Source organism: Penicillium lagena, assembly GCF_028827675.1.
Source record: "Penicillium lagena strain IBT 129212 chromosome Unknown utg000001l_segment0_segment0, whole genome shotgun sequence".
In the NCBI taxonomy this organism is placed as follows: domain Eukaryota; kingdom Fungi; phylum Ascomycota; class Eurotiomycetes; order Eurotiales; family Aspergillaceae; genus Penicillium; species Penicillium lagena.
In genome coordinates this window covers 57,508-80,833 of record NW_026623222.1, presented here as the reverse complement: position 1 = coordinate 80,833, position 23,326 = coordinate 57,508, and the positions used below count along the sequence as shown (strand labels likewise).

Sequence of the window (23,326 nt, the reverse complement as noted above, 5' to 3'; positions counted from 1 at the left end):
TGAGGTGTCTATGCACACCGCCCCAGATATGTACTTTTGGGATGTCTCTGGGAGAGGTGAGCTACATCGGGCAAGTGAAGGACTTGATTATTGAATCTTTAATTGAGATGTCCCCACCCCCGTACATTACACTACCTCCTCCCCACAGGAGGCTTCTTAGCAAACTCCGGGTTCAACGTCCACCTCCCCCGTCCATCTGCCGCACGGCTAAGCGTAGCGACCTTTTTCAGCATCTCCTGGAACTCTGCGATTCGCTGCGGTGTATTGCAGTAGTGGCTAAACTCATCGATGAGCATCTGCGAGTACACTGGCCCGCGGCGGGAGGCAATGTAGTCCCGGATCATGGCCAGAAAGTCCTTGCCACGCGGCATGCGCGTTGGCGCGGGAGAGGAGGAATCGGCAGACCGCACGGAAGCGCGAGGGTTGAGATTGGCAACGAGGCTCGCAGACGATGGCCCCGCGCCGGCAGGACGTGCTGAGCTGCTGCTCCCACCAGACCGGTCACGGCCTGCGATACCGAATTGGCCGGTCCATGTGGGCAGACCGATCGGGACAGTGCGAGCGGTCTCGCCGGCCTTGCGCAGCTCTTCGGCGGCTTCGTTGGCGACGCGGCGGGCTTCGGCTTCGATCATTTTGGGATCTGCGCGCACTTTACGTTTGCCGTTGACGATCTCCTCGTGCTCAAGCGCGGCATGCACGTTCGACCGGGCGAAGATGCCTTGCATGATCCGGTCCTCGGCGCTTTTTACGCTGCCCTCTTTCTCAGGATCTTCGGAGTCGTTCTTAAATTCTTCAATGGCGGCGACGCCCTGGACAGTGCTGATATCGTCTTCTTTCGGAGACTCGGGGGGGGATTGGGTTGACCGGCACGAGGTTTAGCGGGTTCGTTCTTTGCTTCTTCCCGGTAGGTAACCTGTGCATCTTTGAATAGCTTTGTGGTCTCCAGGTCCTTTTCATGCTCGTCTGAGAGAGTAAACAAGTCATAGAGGTCACTGAGGTTAAACCCTTCCCGAGATTGCGGGTCACGCGTGATTTTGTTAGTCAAGAATTGCTTGAAGATCTGTCGGTGATAAATCTTCTCTTCAATGGTGCCTTTGGTCATGAGGCGGAAGATTGTGACGTCGCGTTTCTGGCCTAGCCGCCATGCTCGCTCGCGCGCCTGCATATCGGTAGAAGGGTTCCAGTCAGGATCATAAATGATGACCCGGTCGGCGCCAGTCAGGTTGATTCCGATACCTCCAACTTTGGTAGTGAGTAAGAAGACATGGATACTAGGATCTGTGTTAAACCGATCGACCATGCTCTGACGATCCTTGATCGGAGTAGTGCCATCCATTCTGCGGTAATTGAAATCACCCAACCACCGAATGAACTTTTCCAGAATATCTAGGACCTGGCGGGTCTGCGCAAACAATAAAGTCTTGTGTCTGGTGTCACGCCATACTTCTAAGAGACCTTTGAGCACCTGCATCTTGCCTGAGCGCTCGCTATTGCCATAATCTGCTTCTTTTGATCGTAGCGCGTGGTCAGCTAAGTCCGGATGGTTGCAGATTTTGCGAAGGATGTCAATGCCAAAAAGGGCGTTTCTCTTCCCTAGATGAATGGACTTCATGTCATCCGATTCTAAAAACCGACTGTAGATGGTTCGCTGCCACTGTGTGAGATTGCAGAAGATGACCTGTTCACTCTTCTGCGGGAGGTCTTTCGCAACATCGGCTTTAAACCGCTGGAGTAGATATGGGCTGATAGCTTCTTTTAGGGTTTCCGCGCACCTGGCAGCGGTTTGAACTTGGAGATTGCTTGCAGAGGCATATCCGCCCTGGCGAATGGGGATTTCAAACTGACTCTTAAAATTCACCAAATTCCCTAGGCGCATCGGAAAGACAAAGTCGAATAGGGACCACAGATCGACTAAGCTGTTCTGCATAGGTGTTCCTGATAAGATGATGCGATGAGGGGTGCGAAGTTCTTTGCAACTGAAGGTGATGCCAGCGTCTGGATTCCGAATTTTGTGGCCTTCGTCGAGGATGGCACATCCCCATTCAACATCAACAAGAACATCCGCATAAGTCTGCAAGCCAGAATAAGTGGTAACAAGAACGTGTCCTTCCTCAGTGACTCGATTGATGATCTTTTTCGCAGCCTTTTGGCCGACAGATAAATGGCGCGAATGGTAGCTGCCTATCAACTCGGTCGTAAGTGCTTCCTCGCGGGTGGTTTCCTTGCCAAGGTTGACCATACCGCTGCCAGACGAGTGTAGGATTGAGACACGGAAAGGCGGCCACCAACGATGAAATTCATTGACCCACTGTTCCATGAGTGTTGCTGGACAGACAACTAGAGCAGGCTTATCGAACATTTTGCTGTGGTGCAGTGACGCCAAATAAGCAATGGCTTGAATTGTCTTGCCGAGACCCATCTCATCTCCGATGATTCCTCCCACCTTCTGTTGATGGAGCTCCCAAAGCCACTGGACGGCAGTTCGTTGGTAACCAAATAGAAAACGACTGATGTCGCCCGGAATACGAAGTCCATTCGTAATCACCTCGTCAGGAATGGTTGGGTGCGGCTTGAGCCATTCCTCGTTGTCCTCGTATTCATCTTTAACCGGAGTATCCTCCTGAACACGCTTGCGGGCGGCGCTACGTTTGCTGATCCACTTGCTCAGGCGACATTGATAAACGGTTTCGTTGCCATCATCGACACCGCTCAAGTCCTCCAGTTCTTCACCAGACACGCCCTTTTTGCGCTTACTTATAGACATGGGCGCCGGGACGGTGTCTGGCATAAAGTTGTCCTCCTCAGACACTTCCTCGGCATCTTCCGAGGCAACATAGCTAGCAGAAGAATCTGCGCTGGGAGAAGTGGACACACGACTCCTGGGCCGTTTCTTCGCCTCTGGGCTTGAATCGAGCTTCCGTCGCTTTCCTTTACCGGACACGGTGCTATCAGAACCATTGTCCGCACTGACTTCGTCAAAGCCGAACCCAGGCCGCGCGAGATGAACATGTGATGCGGTAGGTTGGTCCCTCAATTGTTCACGCTCCTCGTCTTCGTTATATCTGTCTTCAACATCGAGGAGGGCATCTTGTAGGTTGGCAAGCGGTCCATTCTTCGAATCCGTGTTCACGGCAGCGAAGGGAGTGATTTTCCCAGTGCGTATGAGGTAGTCACGGCGAGACTCGTTCGGCTGCCGTCCCGAGCCGGTGACCGCTGTAGGGTTTTCCTGTCTCTCGCGTCTCTCGTCGATGCGATTCTGGATTTCTATCACATCCTTGGCCAGGCCGTTTTTGCGCACTTCTAGTCCTCGCAGCTCGTTCTCGATGCGGCGCCGGGTAATAGCACCAACTGGCTGCCGTAGACGATGCTGCGCGTTCCGCACCTGAGATTCGACTCTCCTAGGGATTATATCAGCACAGCTCCCCTGGTCAATATATGTAAGGGTGCCCTACGCCTTTTCGTTAAGTGCCTTCTCTAGTCGCTTAGTGTCATTTTCCTCGGCTCTCTCCGCGAGGGCCTTGTCTGCCTATATCGGGCGTGAGTGATATGCGTGAGAGCCCTCGGATGGTTGGCATACCTGTCGGGTAATGTCTCTCTCAAGATCATCCTGGTCGCGCACATCCGCCTGAAGCGCCCGGAGACGGCTAGCCTCGTCAGCACCAACCGAGGACATGGCGGTGGTTTGAGTGTCTGCTCGAGCTCTCACGAAACTAGGAAGACATTTCCCCCATCAGCATTCTTTGATTTCCAGTGCGGTTCCTGTGCCTGCTTACCTCGAGCACGTGTGTAAAATTAAGGTGGCATGGGGATGAAGGAGAGATGAAGGGGATGGAGGTAAGGAGAGACGACAAAGACGGAGTCCCCGAGTGAATAATAATGTGGTTCCCACATCTTCCCACGAAGTGGCAAAATTGGCGGCAGAATACGTTCGCCGCCTTCGAGGCCGCTCTGTAAGTCCACCAAACAGAGTCAAGGAACAAACACTGCGTATGAACTCACTAAGGTCTTGGATCGCCAAGTCCGCCGGTCGCATTGTTGCCTCACAGTGCCACGGATATCTTAATTCACCCAGTCTTCGACCACCGAGTCCGCCTCCCTTTACTAAACCCACTCCCGCCGTCGGCCTAGCCGCTCGCGAATGCGTGGTCTCGCGAGGGGAACGCGAAGAACTTAGCCTCGTGAATTTGTTTCATCCACATTTCATCTGTCACCGTCACGCTGGAGATTGATCATGATTGTTGTTCTGTGATTTCCTTTAAACCCAGTTCCTATAGGGTCAATGGAGTGGAACTGTTCGAGCGGCTCCGTTTTCATGACAAATATCGTGATGGCTGGTACGGCTGCCTTTTGTTGGATGAGGTCGGTGGGTGAGGTCATTAAATCAATTAATCCAAGTTCTATTAACCTCCAAAGAACTTTCAATCAGCCCCTGGTTGACCCAAATTGACCAATTCAGGACGTAGTTCAAAAATCAGATCCCGCTCGACGCTTCCGCTCTTTTCGCTTTATCATTTCATCCTAAATGCAAAATAAGGGAAATTCCAGTAGTGCAGCGGACATCACGGCGATTCTGGCTGTCCCAGGGAGAGCATCTATGCTCATCAACTCTCAAGTCGCTTGCATGTTGCGTATTCGGATCCGAATTGCCGTCTACGAAGTCAGACGGCAAGACCCTCGAATTAGTTAGTGTCTGCCTTCTTTCTGGGTTTTGTCAATGAATGGAATTTTACACAAGTCGAACCCATTTGAGCAAATGGTCGACATAAAACGATCCATTCCGAGGGTTGGCCAATGTTCTACAGATTGAGCAAAAATTAAGGGTAGGCTTAAAATGAATCCCATTTACCTTTTAGAAATGAGATCTTAGTTGGAATATTACCCACTGTTCGCAGTCGAACGCCGCTTACATTCACTTTTCTGAGGATATCACGGGCCTTGTGAAAATATACATCTAGAAATAATAGCCCCCACGCTTCTAAGTGGGTAATTACTTCCTTCAAAAGACATATTAGTTCGCGAGAGGGCACAAAAAACAACTCATCGAAACGCATTCTTATTCACTCTGTGCGAGCCCTCATGAAACCCATCCTGAAGGAATATCGTGAGTTTTTGAGCTATTTTCTTCGCCCCGAGCAATAATTCTCGCCCAATGGGAGTGTGGATGTACTCTATGGGACGTTTTGGGGCCAAATCTTCCCGATCTCCATATAAGTCGAGAGAAATGGCATTAAGGGAAATAACCAACCATCAGTCTAAGGATTATCTTTCCTGTTCAGCCAGAATGCATTTAACGGTTCACTCTCTTTGGATCTACTTCCTTGCTTGTTTTGCCGTGTCTTCTCTAGCACAATTGGAGCCGAGAGCAGATGTAGCAACCAGCTGCAAAAGTTCTCGGAGAGCTTTGCAACGCGCTGAGCCTATCCTGCCTAAGATGGGGAAAAGAAGCGGCGAAGCCGTGAGGTGGTATCTGACACATTGGAACGATGAGGTCTTGAGCGAGGCTGATATGATCCGAAACCAAACGATCCCCAACGCTCTGAATGCCATCTTTGGCTGGCGACTGGATCCTCAGCTGACCGTGAACACAAGATATTATAAGTGGGTTGCGGAATTTCTTCCAAGTGGGTGACCCTAGCGGTATGTAAGGTGATTCAGAGAACAGAAACGCTGACCTTTCTTCTATGGAATTCTATGATAAAAGGACAACTATGGAATATTGGTGACATCCGATCGAATAACGTCCACATCGAGTGCAGTTTATCCTTTCTTCATGAAAAGCATGATGGCCAAACATCGGAAACATCGGGAGGACAAAAGCAGTACTGGAGCGATCTTCATAGCGCGTGGACACAGGCATCGCCAGACGCTTGCAGTGGAGATATCGACGCTACCATTCTCAATTTTCAAACTGCTCCGAAGGATGTTGTTGTGCTTTGTCCGAATTCCATGAAAGGCATGAAAAGGACACAAACAACAATGCAACAATGGAAAGATGATCTCACGCGGGGATTTGACTACACGTTGAATCTCTACGCTAGGAGCTTGAGCACTATTCTCTTTCAGGAGTTAAGTCGCACCACTAGAGGTGGCAAAGGTATAAATTCGGCCCTTTTTTCTCTACCCGCCGGATGATTGCGTTGATCTTGATAGCTAATTTTCTGCTGTAGCTCAAGTTCGAAAGTACCATACCACCAATGGTGTAGAACAGGCTGCTTATGGCTGGGTTGGTGTGCAGCAATTAGCACTACAGTCGCCAGACCTTACCTTCTCTAATGCGGAAAGTCTGATGTTTTTTGCATTAGGTGAGCAGCTCTCCTTGATTTGATTGTTGTATTCCGCTAACCCGTTCAAAATTAGTGATGTATCTTGACTCACTTGGGTTTGTGTTTGATTTTACTAAAGGCACCATGCAAGTCCCAGAGCCCGATTCTTTCACTGACTGCACTATTATGTGATATATGTGGGACTGGCTGGACGGTACGCCCTCAACCTAGATATCCCGAGTCTCACGTCATTACTAACATTCACAGATCTTGTCGATAACTACCTTCTGCACTCTCATTGACGTGGATGATTCTCGTGTTTCCAGGAACTGGTAAGTTATCATCTTATCTACATCCGTCCACTGCTTGTCCTCACGTTTTATTTAGTTGCAGAGCCGTGTGGCACGCTCATATTGTCTAAGTGTGCGCTTGGGCGTGCCGAATTGCGCGTGTACATAGAAGAAGACCTCGAAGCCGACGTTGCGGATGTGTCGTCACGCGGGTTTTTCGAGCGTGACAAGAAAGTCTCCTAGTCGGCTGAGATCAAATGCGTTGCGGAAAAATAGCGTGTTCTGTGAGAATAGGTAGTCTTCAGCCTCGTCGTGGATCTGGTGGTTGACGGCTAGGAGCTTGCGTGCTGCTCTGTTCTCGTCTACCCAGCCAGGACACATCGATAGAGCCCTATATTATCCGCGATCTGTACAGACGTTGCTTCTGTTGTGGACCACAATCAGTGGCTTATTCAGATATTCGTTTGGTACTGCCACTGCATATTCGTAGATTTTGAGTCGAAGCTCCGTCGGGTGGGAGGAGGAGGTGGAATGTCATAATCAATTTATCCTCAATTGCGTTTTTGTTGCGTCTCTGCTAACTGAATGGTACAATCTTCAGATTCACATGACTAAGTTTGAGTATCGTGAGTGTCGCTAGAGGTTCCGCGAAGGAAAAGTGGTGCTACTTGGGTATTTATATTTCGTCGTCTTGTCTAAATTTGTCTGCTAAAAATTATATAATCTACTTGACCCTCGTTGACATGCGGCAGAGCGAAATGCATCCACCGAAAATTGCTTCTCTCGTCATCGCAACGGATATTGGTAGGTGGTATCAAGAATACCCCGCACACAAATGCAGACTTGTTAGTAGACACCTAGTTCTTGCGTTTATGTTGACGATGCATAGAGAGAGAAGACTGATACTTATCTTTCCTTGGAAACACTGAAAACATGTACTATTTTCCATCTGTCTTCAGTAGGAAAGATCCAGCTATTTGTAGTCGCAGTAGCTTACCTCTCTACTACCTAGAGGATCCCCGTGGGGTATATATAGTCACCTACATACCAGATTAGGTAGGTCACGAACAATAACATATCAGATCCTAACCGAGCCTTACATTTATTCGAGGGCCTGAAACTTTATGTAATAAATGTAACTCCCGGTTAAACCTGCTTAAGCAGAAAATGCTACCTGGTCCTCCCACTGCAGAGAGGGGTAGGGTAGTAGTAAACGTATTTACTAATTGCGTGATAAGCTAAACTAAATATCGAAGTACGCTAAGCGAACCCCTCAATCTCGAAAATAAATTGGCTGGGCCGTAACTTGCTCCTCCCCAGCAGTCGTGTCCCACTTTTGCGTTCTATCTAGCTTTTCCATGGAGCTCAAGTGCCTATATCTCTTGCTCGCCAGCTTCACTGGCTACGTGGCGGCACGTTCATTGCCCGTTGGTGAACTGCAATCGCGGCTCCTTGTAAGCAATTCATCGTGTCACAGGTCCGACCACTAGTGCTGACCAGAATAACAGCTGAGCAAGGCGCCTGCCGTTGGCTCTGTGAGCCCTGTCAAATTGTATCCAGCCTACAACTTCTCCGTACCAATTGACCATCTCCACAACGAGAGCCGTTACGAACCACACTCAGATGGCTTCTTCAACATTCGCTACTGGTTTGACTCCACCTACTACAAGCCCGGTGGCCCCGTCCTAGTGCTTTGCTCCGGTGAAAGCGCTGGTGACGACCGATTACCGTATCTGCAGAAGGGTGCGCCTTATCTTGTGATTACAATGCCCTTCTAATGCTATTGATCAGGTATAATATACCAACTCGCCAAAGCAACAAACGGACTTGGAGTCGTTCTCGAGCACCGGTATTACGGAGAGTCTTTCCCTGTCCCGGATTTGTCTGTAGAGAACCTGCGGTTCTTGACCACGGATCAGTCTCTAGCCGACACGACGTATTTCGCCAACAATATCGTGTTCCCTGGCCTAGAACATCTCAATTTAACTGCCAGTAACGTACCATACATCGCTTATGGTGGCTCCTATGCGGGTGCCTATGCTGCTTTCCTCCGCAAGCTCTATCCGGACACATGGTTTGGTGCCATCTCCTCCTCAGGCGTTTCTGAGGCTCAGTGGAATTATTGGGAGTATTTCAATCCGATTGTGCAATACGGTCCGCAACCGTGCATCAACCTTACTCAGACACTCACCCACGCAATGGACAACATCATCTTTCATAATCACAGCTACATTACTGAGCTGAAGGCGCTCTTCAACCTTCAAGAGCTCAAATATGACGATGACTTTATGAGTGCGATCTCCTACGGCATTTCCTACTGGCAAGACCGGAACTGGGATCCGGCAGTCAACGACCCGGACTTCGATAACTACTGCACGAACCTCAGTTCGAGCACGATTAAATATCCTCATTATGTCAGCCAGAAGGCCACCGCTGAGAAGTTGATTAGTGCTGGCGGATACGGAGAGCAGGCTGCCAGCTTGGCCCCTCATCTACTAAACTGGGCAGCTTGGATGAACTACACTCAAATCCAGCCAGTTCTGGAAGCCGGCTACACCGAAAGCGAGTACTTCAGCCTTCGCAACGACACATTTTACAAATTAGATGACATCACCCAGACTTGGCGGTCATGGCCGTATCAGTACTGCACTCAGTGGGGTTTTCTCCAGGTCGGCTCGACTGTGCCCAAGAACCAACTACCCCTGATCTCCCGCACTCAGACCATCGAGTATGGGAGCACCATTTGCCGCGAGGCTTTTGGCATCAAGAAACCAGCCCAGACGGAGCAGATTAACAAATATGGTGGTTTTAAAATATCCTATCCACGTCTGGCGCAGATCGGTGGGCAGGCAGATCCGTGGCGACCGGTGACACCGCTCGCTGACCCGTATCTGAACACGCCAAGCACGCCGAGCGAGCCGCGCATTCTGATAGAAGGAGCCGTCCATCATTGGGATGAGAATGGCCTCTTCCGAAATGAAATGACACCTAAATTGCCTCCACTTCCTGTTAAAAAGGCCCAAGAGCAGGAAGCCAAGTTTGTCGTGGCGTGGTTGAAGGAATACAAGGCCCAGCACTAGTTAGATTCCATGATCATCGTTTGAAAAACGGTTTAAGTATTTTTGTTATTATTATTCACGCACCGCGGGTCTAACATCCAAGCCTTCTGGCTATGCGGTCCTTCTACCTTTACTGTCGTACAGAAACTGTGCCCTGCGGTCAGATGAACACTGCATGCGCCTCCTGCCAACCTGCGTAGGTCCTTCATATGCTATATCCGGACCGTCCCCGTCTGTTGATAGAGAAAGGAAGAGAAGAAGACGAGGAGGAACGGAGGCGGAGAAGGATAGAAGCCGACCAAAGGAACCCCGTTCGTCAGGCTTGATCTTCACTATCTGCGACAGGAAAATCAGGATGGAATTCGGCCAGCGCAGAGCCGAGTGCACCAACTGAGTAGAATAATGAAGCAATCGAACGCCGTATTCTCTTCTGTATGCTGAGCATGTGTATGATGGTAGATTCTACGATACAGTAGTTCCGTCCTCCAACCATGTCGATGCCCTGTCTGTAAGGCTAAAATATATCTCGTGGCTGTCGAGCGCCAGCCCGGCTGCAATATCTGTCGGAGTCTGGATTTCTGGTATTCACTAGTAAATTTACTAGGTAGTGTCATGTGACGACGATTGAAAACGATGGTATTCAGGTCTAGCTATCATGTCCATATTTATAGGGGCAGAGAAGCGGAAAAACTCTGCTCAATGTGATCTATCCAACTATCCAGCTCGGGGCACAGTTGCCATATGGGTAGATTGGATGAGTAATTCGGTAGGATGCGGCGGCTGAATAAATTACCCAAGGGGCATTATACTGACAATATCTATTCATAACATTGTACGAGTCTAGTGAAACGTACGGAATCATCCCGAACCTCATCATAACAGATATAGAAAACCATAATGCTAGGGTGGGTGCCATCTCCGTAGGTGCAGATTTGAATCCAGTGCGATCTTCTGTGCTTATTTTCGACCAGCATTGTAGCTAGCTGACTAGGTGGGATCATCTAAACCTCAAAATTCTCTTGACTTCGAGGATTTATATGTTTGACAATTGATGTATCTTCTAGTATAGCTCCCATTGATCATCAGACACTGTTCGTTGGCCAAGGAAAGCATTCATTAAGCTACTTCCATGCGAGCATCTCGCAATGCAATGCCGCATACCAAGCATCCTCCATCTCGGCCCATCTTCTCGAGGCGTGCAGCGTCTCGTGTATCTCGTCTTCGGTGATGCCAGCCTCCAGCCAGCTCTGGTGTAAGGGGTCGCCGGGCTGTAACTGGCTCTCAGCACGCTTGGCTAGCCACTGCCGAGTATCTGCTCCCGAGAACGCCGTACTTCCGGTGCCGATACGAACCTTGCCCCCGTCGGCATCGAAACCCGCACGACGAAACAAAGCCGGCATAAAAGGCGGTGAAAGATCTGCTTCAGTATCCCCTTTGAGCACCGCTCGGCGAAAATTCCCCACCCAGAGACGGTCGAGGTCCACGCTCCGCGGGTAAAAGTGCTGTTCGACGGTATCACGCGTGGCTAAGATTCCTCCGGGTTTCAGTACTCGTCGCATCTCGGTGAGTGCCTTAAGAGGCATGTCTGGTGGCGGCATATACCCAAAGGTATGAGAGCAGAATATGACGTCGAACGTATTGTCTGAGTACGTGAGCCCTTCCAGGACATTGCCTTCCTCGAAAATAATGGAGCCTGGCCCCTCTTTAGGAATGCCGGAATCATCGGCCACTGCCTTGGCCCTGCCTAAGACCTTTGCCGACATATCAACGCCGACGGTCCTTCCTTCACTAGCGTATTTGACAAAGCCCGCGGTAATAGTACCAGGACCGCAGCCGACATCGAGAATGAAGTCTGTCCGTTTGATGTATGGCAGTAAAAAGGCAGCCTCCGACTCAGCTGTGCGAGTTTGTTGGGTTGCGACAGTTTGGCTAGAATAGCCCTGCTTGTAATTACCCGCTTGTTCGGTGCTTGCCATTGTTATTCTAGCAGGCAGAATGGAGTTAGCATAATCTCCCACTGTTCAGATTGTTCACAAACCACACAAACCTAACTATTTTCTTGAAGCCTTAAAATAGGTCCTTGGTGTGAATGAGACAAGACATTCAATAAGGGGCAATTCGTCGGATTTAAGCTGACAATGATGCCGTTTCCGCGACCGCGTACCGCGGACGGCGTAATCAAAGCGGCATTTACATGCCTGCAACGGCATTTAGAGTCCAAAAATAGCAACAGAAACTCTAGGGTTATATTGCCTTGTGAGTTGGGCTCTGAGTCGTCTTTAAAAATAAACTACAACTCTTGAAAACTACGACCAGCTTTCGGTTGAGGATTTCCAGCCCAGAGTGACAGTCACCACACCCTTTATTTCAAACAAAAGAACGCGAAGTGGAAATCACTTCATGACCTCTGAAGGGCCAGGTCACCACCTGGGAAGCGCGACAAAAATCCGAAACCCTTTTCTAGCGCCAAAATTATGTCTGAGTTTAGCATCCACTACATTTCTACTCTCTAGCACCGCATTGTCTGCATCCCACTGATATACGTAATCAAGCTTCCCCTCTCGGAGAACTGAAGAAGGAATTTATTTTGAGATAGTAAATACTATGGAAAATCACCAACTACGAGCAACTATTAGTAGATAGTAGTTTTTTAATTTTTTATTATTATTAGGAATTACCACTTTTTAGCTCACCTGGCCACCTGGCGAGCGTATAACTCCAGGGGATTGGAGCCTGGAACAACTATCAAGTGTGAAAATTACAAGGACCATCTCTCATTCAATCCTGCTCCAGGAACATCTGATATCTTTACTGCAACAAAATATCACGATCACCCATGTAACGCAGGAAGGGACAGAGAGTGCCACTGAAAAACATGTTGCAATTAATAATACTCTAAGATTGGCCTAAATCCCCCCAACGCCAGCGACATGCAACAAATGCCTCATCAATGCGTCTTGTGCAAAGAGTCAATGATACCCTGCACTTTAGCAAAACTCAGCTCCTGCATCGTTTCTTCCCACAATCTCTCTGTGATCTTCTTGCCGCTTGGCTCATACATCATGGGGTGAAACGGATGGAGGTCCCAGTTCAGCACCAGGCCACCGTGGCTTTCTTGGCCTTTTACCGCAACTGCATCCAGATACGCCCAGGCCCCTTGCTCGGTTGATCGCGCTGCAATTGCGTGAATAAAGCGGAAGACGGCCCGCAGATACGCGGGAGCGTGCTGTTGGAGACCAGAGCCCCCGACTAGTCCCGGTTCTATAGCGTTGATGACGACGTCGGTGGGCTCCACGTTCTCACTGAGCTTCTGAACCAGCATCAACACCAGCGTCTTGGTCAGACCGTATCGCTCAAGTGCGGCCGCAGTTCCCCAGCCCTTAGGATCGTCAAACGACGGGATGAGAGGGTTGGCGTCGCGGTTGGCGAATTTGGACTGGAGTGCCAACCCAGAGGCGACTATTGTGATTCTTCCCGGGCCTTGGGCCTGTCGCTTCGACTTGATAATGGGAAGAAGGAGGATGGCTAGGAGCGCGGTAGATAGGTAGTTGACCTGGAAAGTCGACTCGTGGCCAGTCGCCTTGTTGATGACGAAATCGGCCATGGCCACGCCTGCGTTGAGGATGACCTTGTCGAGACGGGGGAGATTGCTGCAATTTTTGACAAAGCCTTGGATAGACTCATAAGACAGCATGTCAAGCTGCCACACTTCGATCCGAGCGTCGGGGTACTGCTTGCGGAGCGGAGCAGCGGCGGTTTCTCCCTTTTCTACCGATCGCGACGCCAGAACGACGTGGGAGGCATGGCATTTGAGAAGGCCGCCAACCGCAGCAAGACCAATACCGGTGTTAGCTCCCGTCACAATGGCCGTCTGTCCGCCAAGGCACGTTGACAGAGGCGGCGGGACTGGCTTTGTGAGAAATTGGGCCCTGACAAAGGCCTGTAGCGGCGAGGCCGTAGAGGGTAGAAGGGCCATTGATGCCATGATGTTGGAAGTCTTTTTCTTTGGCTCTTGCTGTATGACGAGACGCAAATAATAGAGATAGCAGCGAGGAGAATTGGTGGGATGGCTCTTGATGAAGCGGGTGGGGCGAGAAGAGAGCTTTGGAGGCTGTCTTTATAGCCACATCTAGGAAAAGACATCGTGTCAATGCTATTCGGAATTATTCACCTAATAGCAGATCTATCGTATGAAACAGCATCGCGGAGGAACCCTAGACCGCAATCCCGTCATTCATCATCCTCGATTCGGCTTCACTCTCACTAAGATTTCGGGTCATTTCCAAAAAGGGCAAACAATGTGGTCAGTGGCCCGTGCACCTGCTTACGGCTCTGTCGTCAGCGCCGATCCCTCTGCCGTCCGCTTCTTCCAGGCCCTCCCAAAGGGGAGAACCATCTGGTCGCTTGTCTAATTCTTCAATCTCGGTTCCTACACAAGGCCATGTTGGGTATATATTCTGGTCCCGCATAGGCTGGACAAACCACGACTACCCATCATCGCTCTCATCTCTTCCGAGACCCGAGTCCGGATTCGATGGGATATGTGCGCTAACCGCCGAAGCAAAGTACAATGAACAGTGACCATGACGACGCAATTCGCCTTTGTCACGTACGGCGGGGCTGAAAAGCAGACGCCCGCCGACAGGTCCCAGGTCCGCAGTCACTGCATGAAGGGCCGGAACAAGCGCGAGGGATCCCGCCGCTCAAACCGGGACGCCAGGCGGACAGCCAAACACGTCGCCAGTACGAATGTTGACACGAGCGCTGTCCCTACTATCAAGGGCCGACCAAGTTCAACTATGGCTCAAAGAGAAAATACATCCATTTCTACGACGATCCTGCGGCGGGTAAAGCAAAGGTCAGAGTCGCCAGACGAGCGCCCGTGGGCTCATCCACCTCAGGCGCCTCGAGGTTTTGCTTTTGGAGCAGTCGTCGATCACTTTGCGAATGCGGTCGGCCAAATATCCGAGTCGCTGATACGACAGTGTAAGACTGCCTCCTCGATTAGATCGCGAATCCGACTAACATCTATTCAGTCATTACTTTCAATCGCATAACCGAAGCCTCGTACCCGCTCGTCAAGATTGTGGTCGACTTCAACGACGATAGAGGCTTGGATTTCATCTGGCCGACTTTTGATAGGTCGTTCCTCCACACCATTCTCTTCGTTAACTCAACCATCAACGACTGGGCGCAAAATCTGCCGCTGGCCAAGTCGTCACACTTCCATTTAGGGAGGGCGCTGGCGCTGCTCAACAAAAAGCTGGCAGCGGGGGCCGCGCACCTGGACGACACGACTATCTATACAGTCATGCTCCTGGCCATTGCCTCTAGCACTAGCGGCGACCACGACGCATGTAATGCGCACATGGCTGGCCTGCAACGGCTCGTAGAGATGCGAGATGGCCTTGGGCACCTCTGGAAGAACCCTGTCACTCAGTTTAAGCTCGAGTGCCTGGACCTAATGTGGTGCCTCATAGCGGGAGGGGCGCCACGATTTCTCAAGAGCCCCGTGTCGTGGGATCCGGCCTTTACGCGCCCGTCGCCATCCGTGGACGTCGAGCTGTCGCTGGCTCTCTTTGAAGCGTCCACGGACCCCAGACTCATCATTGTCTTTCAGGACTTGCAGCAACTGACGGAGCTGATCAACATACACACGGACACCAATATGCGACTAGGCGTGAGCGAGTTCCAGCCCATCATCAGCTCGATTCAGACTCGCCTTCTGAATCTCAAGGACTCACTGGTCGACACGCCTGGAGAATGGCTATGTCTGGGCTTGCTGGCCTTTCTGACGACAATGTTCCGGGTCCCAGGACGGCAGGTAACCTACGAGCACCTGGCGGACCACCTCCGACGCGCATGTAGCAGTCTTGCAGCGTCAGCATCAGCATCGCAGTCGATATCAGCACCAACTTCAACAAACTCAGGCCTGCGACCCGTCTTGCGCTGGCTGGTAATTGTCTGCGGCGCGACCGTCTGTAGCATCAGGGAGCGGTGGCTTCGGGAGCTCTGGGCCGGCATCGCGGCGCCTGACTTGTTGTGGGCAGAGACGCGAACGGAGCTCAGGCGGATCATGTGGATCCGGTGCATCCATGACGAGAGTGGGCGGCGGATTTTTACCGCTTTGATGTTGCGGCGCTAGCTGTCCTTAATGTCGAGGACGCGAAAGCCTGGCCTGTCATTTAGAGCGTATCCGCCAATTTTATCGTGCAGGTTCATTATCCTGAATCATTGAGGGTTCGAGTGACTGGCGGACCATGCCGGATCTCTCGGTGGGTAGGTCAAGCGATGCATCTGGAACAGAGGCAGGCGCGATGCACAACGCTGCCCCTTCCCACCCGTTGCGCCTTGCTGGGAGATAGAATCAGGTGAATAAATTTTCGACTAAACCATCATCAAGAGCGTCGGTATAAGAGATCGAGGTATATCCGTCGCGAAGAGCTTAGGATCGCGTTCCATGATTACTAATTTGGACCTACCACCAATCCAAATCTACCTCAACTCATTTGCGAGATATCTTGCCCATGGCAAGTCAAGTTTACAAACCCTTGTAAAAAAAAGCCTCGTTTTGGAAGCGGAAGACGAATTGAATCGGACGATCCGCGTTGTACGTTACTTTCGTCAGAAAAGATGAACTTTCCCCACTCCCTAAAGCCACCCCACTGACGGGAGAAAGCGAGTCTTTTCTTCGCAGTCTCCTTATTTAACAGTATCTGCTTCTTTGACTTCCATTTCGGATTTCGTATGTCCGTAGGAGGCGTCTAATCGTAGATTTTGACATCCTTGTGTCTGTACCGGGTATATTTGCGCCGAGCGCTGCGTACATCACCGATGGTGCCGACGCACAAGCTGAAATGTGAAGCGTCTTGTCGAAAACCATGATCGATTGCTACTGCATCTATTGACAAAGAAAAAGCTTGATGAAGTTAAAGGAAAAGTAAAAACGATAAGAAACGAGACGAACTAAAAGCGCCGAAATACGAACGGAGAGGACAAATATGGTGAATTTCCTCTGAAATACCGGTCAAGGGCATTTGAGAGCCTATGTGGAACTTACGGAAATTAGGAAGAGACGCTAACATGTCTTGACGTTGTTTACTTGCATTCTCTTCTCTCCTATGCTTTTGAGTCTGTAATAGTTTATCAAGTTCTGGTGAGCATGCGCCTATTTGACCCAAGACCATGTTATCTGTTAAGGGGACAGCGATGGAAAGATAAGTGCGCATTTGGACAATAATTATAGTAATTTTGGTCAAAATAGAGACAATGAACACAAGGTAGAAGTTGGCTCTGCCCAAAAATAAATACAGTATACCAAAGCTGTAAAGACCTGAAGGAAAAACTCGAATCACATCGTCTCGTTTGCATTGTTTGCCTCTCTGTATTTAGACTGCCTGATGTCCTTCCTCCTTTTCTTCTTCTCTTCTCTCTCTAGTTTGAAGATTCTGTGTGTATGTAGTGGAAACACCAAATCCGTGAGACTCTCACTCTAGATCCAAACAACGAGTAGTCTGTGTGTCTGTTTGAAATTATTACTGGACAAGGCGTTTGATGGTTCAAGAGAAAAATGTTGGATTTGTCATGAGTTACTCGTTATCGCTGGTACTGGAAAGTGCAAGTTAGAGTGCGGCCGTGTATATCATACAGATTGCATTGTGAAATAATGGGTGCAGAAGAGACCAGATGGATTGGAAGCCTCTTGCCCGGTCTGCTCTGGAATAGAATTGGCGTGGAAACTTGAAACCATTAAACATAAGCGTTTTTTCGGAGATGTAAGTGATATTCTTTTCCAGATCAGCGGTACAAAAGAGAAGTTTTACAGTAGTCTGGTTTCTACTCGAGTCGATATGAGTCGACCTAAATCTCTCAGGCCCTGGGTGGGAAATATATCCTCAGCCTTTGGGTCGTCGGTGGAAGGTTCTGCGGCAGGCTATTCAGTAGCTTCAGCAGTTGATTCAGTGGAAGTCTTCTTCAGCTGTAGTCTCTGGAGTCTGTTCCCGTCATACAAGACTACCATCAGCAATGGTGAATAAACTCTAAAACTATTTCCATCACCTTCGGTCTTAGGCAGCAGTTGATAAGCACAGCCGCTGAGCTTTTAGCGATATAAACCTCAGCTGTCTTGTTTATCCCTTTCTTGTTTCGAAATCCAACCGTCTTGTGAACAATAGGAATGCGATGCCTACTTCGACTCACTGAATTTGGGGCTTATTAAAGATATAAGTATTCAATCTTATTATCATAAATGCCTTCCTTACCTTTGCTCGTGGTAATTGGCTCCCACATTTTGCAGATTCAATCCGCAGAGTTCTCGACCACAAGACTTGCTCCGCCTCAGTCAGCCCCATTGTCAATGAGCAGTTGTACCATGTTCAATTGTTGTTTATCATTGCCCAGTGCAATGCACTTGCCCCGGAGTTATTTGTTGCCCGGACATCTACGCCGATTTTTACCAACCGTGACGCGACAAAAGTATGGTCATCCTGGACAGCGAGAAGAAGGGAAGTACATCTATCCTTGTCAGCGAGGAATATATTCGTCCCTTCCTCACAAAGAAGCTGGACCATGGTGTTGCTTCCCAAAGTGCGGAGCACGTCGGAATAGCGGCTGGCAAATGACATTCTGAAAACTGAATCTCCACTTCTCCTTGACGATGTAGAAATGGGATCCACGACTAATATTGAGGAGGTTGAAACTGTGTACTCTGAATTTCGAGCAAAGAGGTCGTGCCCTCAGCAGGGTATCTGGGACGCTATGTAATTTTTCACCAATTCAAGGCGTAGTGCGGCCCCCAAATCTACCCTTTTGTGTCTATGCGTGCGCCGTGAGCGTGTTGGCGGTAAATGATTGGGCGTCGGCTTCCGAATTGATGACCCGACAGACGATCCCTTCCTTATCCAGACTATTTGTCGGAAGGAAGCTATTGAATCGAAGTTCTGTTGTGGGTTACAGTTTTAGGGAGACGATCGAGAGTCACGAGCTTATCGCCTTATCATCTTCTCGGCGGGTTACGAGTTAAACCTCGAAGTGCCAGATCGTTGTGTGGTGAAATGCAGCGCTGATGTGTTTAATGGGTGGTCCTGGCCGATTCTTTCCCAATGAAATAGACTGCAGGATCTAACCTCACTCACAGTCTATCATCAAGGATGTATCTATCGACTATGGCAAGGCAAACCTCAACCCAGGCACACAGCTGCATCTGTATTATAATTCGTACTCAATATGTTAATTGGTGAGTATGTACACCTTGACAGTACGAGGAATTTCAAAGGATGCTGAGAGTAAGGATGACCATAGAAAAGAGAGTGGTTGACACTGTCCACTAGGGGCACCTCGAGGGGAATTTTCTACGCATAATAATTCCATGACTATGTTCGGGGACTCCAGTCCTAAAATTGCTTTTGGAAAGACGGAAAATGTGAAATATGTTCAAGGAAATTGATAGTGCCTATTCAGGCAGGCCTCTGGTTAGACGCTTGTATAATCTTACCAAGTTGTGCCGTATACTCACGGGGTTTAGCCCACAAAGGCTGGGTTTCCGCAAGATAGGGCTCGTAGTATGGACGATTCATTTGTACCTTGGCAAAACAATGAGTTTGTTCTGTCCTTTCTCTGTGCTAAATCTCACTCACCTTAAGAAACCATTCCTTATCTCCTCTCCATGTCTCAATCCAGTAGAACTCCCCTTTGTTAGCCGGAATGTCGAACACTTCGAATCTCTCAAGTTCGGGCTCTTTTTTGCATTCCTCAAAACATGTATGAAAGGCCGCCAGGAATTTGGGTATATCTTGTGGCTCCACGACTACATGTACCAGAATCATGGTTTTGTTCTCTTGATCTGTCGACATTTTGTTCACTATCATTAATAGAATTTGCAACTCAGACTCTTCATTCGTTTACAAAGTATATATGACTTAAGTTGGATATATGGCACTTACGCAGGACGGAGTCTAGACCTTTAATGACAATTACATTTTACATAGAACAGCTGCTAAAGTTAACTAAATTAATTGATGACGTCATTATTAGTAGCTCTACATTAGCATATAGGCTGTTTCGTTGAACCACGAGAATAAGGATTCGTTATCTTATTTAGGCGCTGAAACTGAGGAGCGCATCGTATTACTAGGACGTTTTGGCTTGATTCGAGGTCTGAATATATCATATGTGACGGCGGGAAATATCGGTGTTCTAAACAGCGTAAGGTTCCAAACTAAGCGGCTCTTTAGGGAACAAGTTTGGTCTCTTGACAGAGTAAACAACGCCATTGGACAATATTCTGCTTCTGATATTAGAGTGTAGATGTCATATTATGGTCGTGCAGGCTATGGAATGCCGTAGAGTAATAAAAGCTACGTATATATCCCATGTTTAGTAGACAACTCAAGTTAAGCCTACTACGCCCTAATCATTTTGATCGATCACAGAATTATTGGATATCTGTCTCGGCTTTACTATGCCACTGACACTTTTGACAGGGTCCTCTGAGTTTGTTGGTGCTACAGTATTGGCCCGGTTGATCCAGCATGGGCATGCGGTTATTGCAATCGTACGCTCCTTATCGTCGGCCGACCGGATACTATCAACCCATCCAGAATGGGCAGAACATGTCACCTTCGAAGTGGTGCCCGATTTTACAAAGACAGGTGCTTTCGACTCGATCTTTAATGAACATAGTGAGATTGACTACGTCATCCATGTCGCAGCGCCGCTGCTTGATGACCCGAAAAACACCGATTTTGTCAAACACTTTGAGGAACCATCTATTCTCGGGAATACCGGGTTACTGAAGTCTGCAAAAACATATTCGAAGGTCAAAGCTATTGCAATAACGGGTAGTATCAACGCCATTGCCCTTGGTAATGCGGAAGACGTAGAAAGTCGAGCATTAAGCAATGACCAGTGGCTACACATGGATAGAGCGGATGCTATTAAAGCGCAAGATAGCTATGTTCGTCCTCCCTTATACTATCTTTGGCATAATCTTTCTCTAACATGCAGCAAAAATCCTATCAGATCTCCTACTGTGTCGGCAAAAAAGTCGCAGAGGAGGCAGTGTGGAAATTCGTGAAAGACGAGAAGCCACCATTTACTATAACAAACTTCATGCCGCCTCTGATATTTGGACCGCCACTCCAGAATGTCAAGGATCTCTCCCAGCTAAACTTCAGCACCATGCAAGTCTACTCTATCATGAATAGTGCTAAGAACGACTCTGGTACAGTACCTGTAACTGCCTTTCCGGGATTTGTGAGCATTGCAACCTACAAGATTTCACGAGATATATTGATTATTTGTCTGATAGATTGATGTTCGCGACCTGGCCGAACTCCACATTGCAGCACTCACAAACCCCGCAGCGGCCAACAAACGCTTTGTCGTTGGTCATGCTATATCTTTCGACCATATAGCCGAGGACCTCCGTAAGATGCCGGAGCTAGACGGACGTATTGGGAAAAACAGCGAAGTCATACCTACATTCCCGAAATTCAATATTGAAGATGCGCTCCAAGTGTTTTCCAACTTAGCTCAGGGAAGGCCGATGGAAGACACGTTTTTCGACACCACCAAGGCGATCCTGGCACTTCAAAAAGTCGCTTGCAAACAATAAATTAATTTGTACTTACCGGACTTGCGCCTTCTTTCAAAGTGTAACAATCTCTCTGGAAAACCACCCGGTTGATCCTGAAGAGGGGCTACGGTATTCAATCTGAATATAAAAATCTTATACGTTGGGAGTAACAATGAAGAATCAGTGTTCATACTACTACAATCAGTGTACCTCTGCAGACACACTGGGTGTCTGGATCGGAGCCCAGTTGCGAGCAGCTGTTTGGACACCTCCTATCCGCATTCTGCCGCCCACTATAGCGGAGCTTCGTCCCTAAGTTTCCAATTAGAGTGCCGTGGGTGTATTGGTGCCGTTGTCACCTAATTTCTCCGACCTACCATGTAGATAAAACGCAAAACAGCCACAATATAGCCTGGTCTTTCTCGCCACAAATCTGTATATCCACGATGTATGTCCCATTACTCAAATTTATATAGTGGTCGGTGATCGAAGTCACGGCAGTGAATCCTTCCATGGCTATGATCATCCACATAATATGTAAGTATATTGTGCGGGCGATAGGATGACACGTGGATTTGGTGGATCATATATCTTCCCTTGGCGGTGGAAAAATACCGCACATTGGATGCTGAATGTTACACAACATGGTCGTTTGATCCAAGGAACGGCAAAATACGTACCACTCCGTTCGCCTAAAACCTGGTCATTTATCACATCCTGATTTATTGACTTATACCAAATTGATGGCCGGTCGACTCAGGGGAGGTCGTGGAAGTCACAGCAGAGACCTGGAGAGAGATCATGGAAAGGAAACGAACGGGTAGTGAAGTTGTATTGATCATGATCTCCCAGAAGGGAAATCTATCTATCTACGGCGGTGGGCGCTGACACCTCAGGCACCCACCCATCACAAGTGATACGACTGGAAATCTGATAGATTGTGCAGATAATATTCTCGCAAAACAGCGTTTTGCTCTGTGGCTTTCTGTCGAGCTACCTTTTTTGACCATCCCTTGGTGACGAGGGCTCTTCGGATAATAGAGTTGCTTACTACCGCCTGGAATTCATCCCAGAGAAATATGGCCTTCTCATCCAAGTAGAGGGAGGGCTTTTCGAGTAAATGGTCGCACAGTGTTGTGAGACGGATTAGGTGTGGAAAACCAACTCCACCAGTCCCCATTCAAAAGATTAAAAGCACTGCAGGCTTTTTATTCCCATCCAATGCTGTTTTCAAAGAACTCCAAATTCGCTTTTCCGGCATGCGACCAGCTTGCTAGAAGGCATTGCCATACTGGAAAATGAAAGCGCAGGAACAGTGCATGATGCACCCTTCTCCAACATCGGAAGTAAGCACCACCCGCGAGCGAAACTGATTTTCTTCAGATCATCGCCATTGCCGTACATGTTGATCACTTGATTGGTAGAGTTATTGGCATTCGTGCCACAAAGGCCAGCGGGGAATTGGTTATATCTGAGAAAGAGAGTCAACTTAGCGCCTGCATTCTGAACATTGTGTGTATTCTGGTAGGATAGGTCTGAGCTTATCGGAATAGTCGTTGCCATCGGCGTTAGCGAATGGCCCAGTGGTGTCCGTGAAGTGCGGTGTTTTTCCTAGGAAGACACATTTTCCGTCTTGGATCTGGATCTCGACAAAGTCGCCCTGGCAGAAGGCTAGGGGAACTGAGAGGCCAATGATAAGAAGTGGGCTTTGGAAACGCATTGTTATTCTTAAATGGCTGTAGTCTGAATGATTAGACTTTGAGAAAGTTGATTTGAATTTTCTGGAACCTCCTGAGAAACAACCCCGGGATCTTTATAACAGCATGATATGAAAACTATGGGCAGAATCCTAGGGGATTCGCCAGAGCCACCCAACGACCCATCCTGCCTCCGTAAGGGAGTTGGCCACTCAGCTTAAACATGGCTGAAAATGACAACTATAGTTACTATGTCGAGAATTTATGTCCCGTCAAATTTCCCCTTTCCAGGAGTAAAGACCTAATGTCACACCGAGTTAGATGCCTAGCTCGCTCTCTGGCGGAATACATTATCTGCGAAGCTCAGGAGTAGTGTAGGAAGCGTAGCGGCTCAGTAGTGGCAGCATATGAGCGCAGATCCCATTATTCTAGGGATGAAAAA

The 23,326-nt window shown here is 48.8% G+C and overlaps 6 protein-coding genes across 6 annotated transcripts; 3 read left to right on the top strand and 3 right to left on the bottom strand.

Moving 5' to 3' along the window:
• Positions 1-131: 131 nt before the first annotated feature.
• Positions 132-3,673, bottom strand: N7510_000019 (DNA-dependent ATPase RAD26; the record flags this gene model as incomplete). Its single annotated transcript, XM_056971949.1, has 4 exons — positions 132-842; positions 914-3,398; positions 3,453-3,526; positions 3,578-3,673. The coding sequence occupies 4 exons, from the start codon at positions 3,671-3,673 to the stop codon at positions 132-134; spliced, it is 3,366 nt and encodes a 1,121-aa protein (XP_056837066.1).
• Positions 3,674-5,431: 1,758 nt separating this feature from the next.
• Positions 5,432-6,455, top strand: N7510_000018 (uncharacterized protein; the record flags this gene model as incomplete). Its single annotated transcript, XM_056971948.1, has 4 exons — positions 5,432-5,621; positions 5,702-6,094; positions 6,168-6,302; positions 6,358-6,455. The coding sequence occupies 4 exons, from the start codon at positions 5,432-5,434 to the stop codon at positions 6,453-6,455; spliced, it is 816 nt and encodes a 271-aa protein (XP_056837065.1).
• Positions 6,456-7,911: 1,456 nt separating this feature from the next.
• N7510_000017 (putative extracelular serine carboxypeptidase) lies at positions 7,912-9,633 on the top strand (the record flags this gene model as incomplete). Its single annotated transcript, XM_056971947.1, has 3 exons — positions 7,912-8,007; positions 8,062-8,296; positions 8,345-9,633. 3 exons carry the CDS (start codon positions 7,912-7,914, stop codon positions 9,631-9,633), a joined length of 1,620 nt encoding a protein of 539 aa, XP_056837064.1.
• A 1,100-nt stretch (positions 9,634-10,733) lies between these two features.
• Positions 10,734-11,588, bottom strand: N7510_000016 (class I SAM-dependent methyltransferase; the record flags this gene model as incomplete). Its single annotated transcript, XM_056971946.1, has 1 exon — positions 10,734-11,588. One exon carries the CDS (start codon positions 11,586-11,588, stop codon positions 10,734-10,736), a length of 855 nt encoding a protein of 284 aa, XP_056837063.1.
• Positions 11,589-12,559: 971 nt separating this feature from the next.
• Positions 12,560-13,588, bottom strand: N7510_000015 (Short-chain dehydrogenase/reductase SDR; the record flags this gene model as incomplete). Its single annotated transcript, XM_056971945.1, has 1 exon — positions 12,560-13,588. The coding sequence occupies one exon, from the start codon at positions 13,586-13,588 to the stop codon at positions 12,560-12,562; it is 1,029 nt and encodes a 342-aa protein (XP_056837062.1).
• Positions 13,589-14,195: 607 nt separating this feature from the next.
• N7510_000014 (uncharacterized protein) lies at positions 14,196-15,757 on the top strand (the record flags this gene model as incomplete). Its single annotated transcript, XM_056971944.1, has 2 exons — positions 14,196-14,598; positions 14,649-15,757. 2 exons carry the CDS (start codon positions 14,196-14,198, stop codon positions 15,755-15,757), a joined length of 1,512 nt encoding a protein of 503 aa, XP_056837061.1.
• Between the last annotated feature and the right edge of the window lie 7,569 nt (positions 15,758-23,326).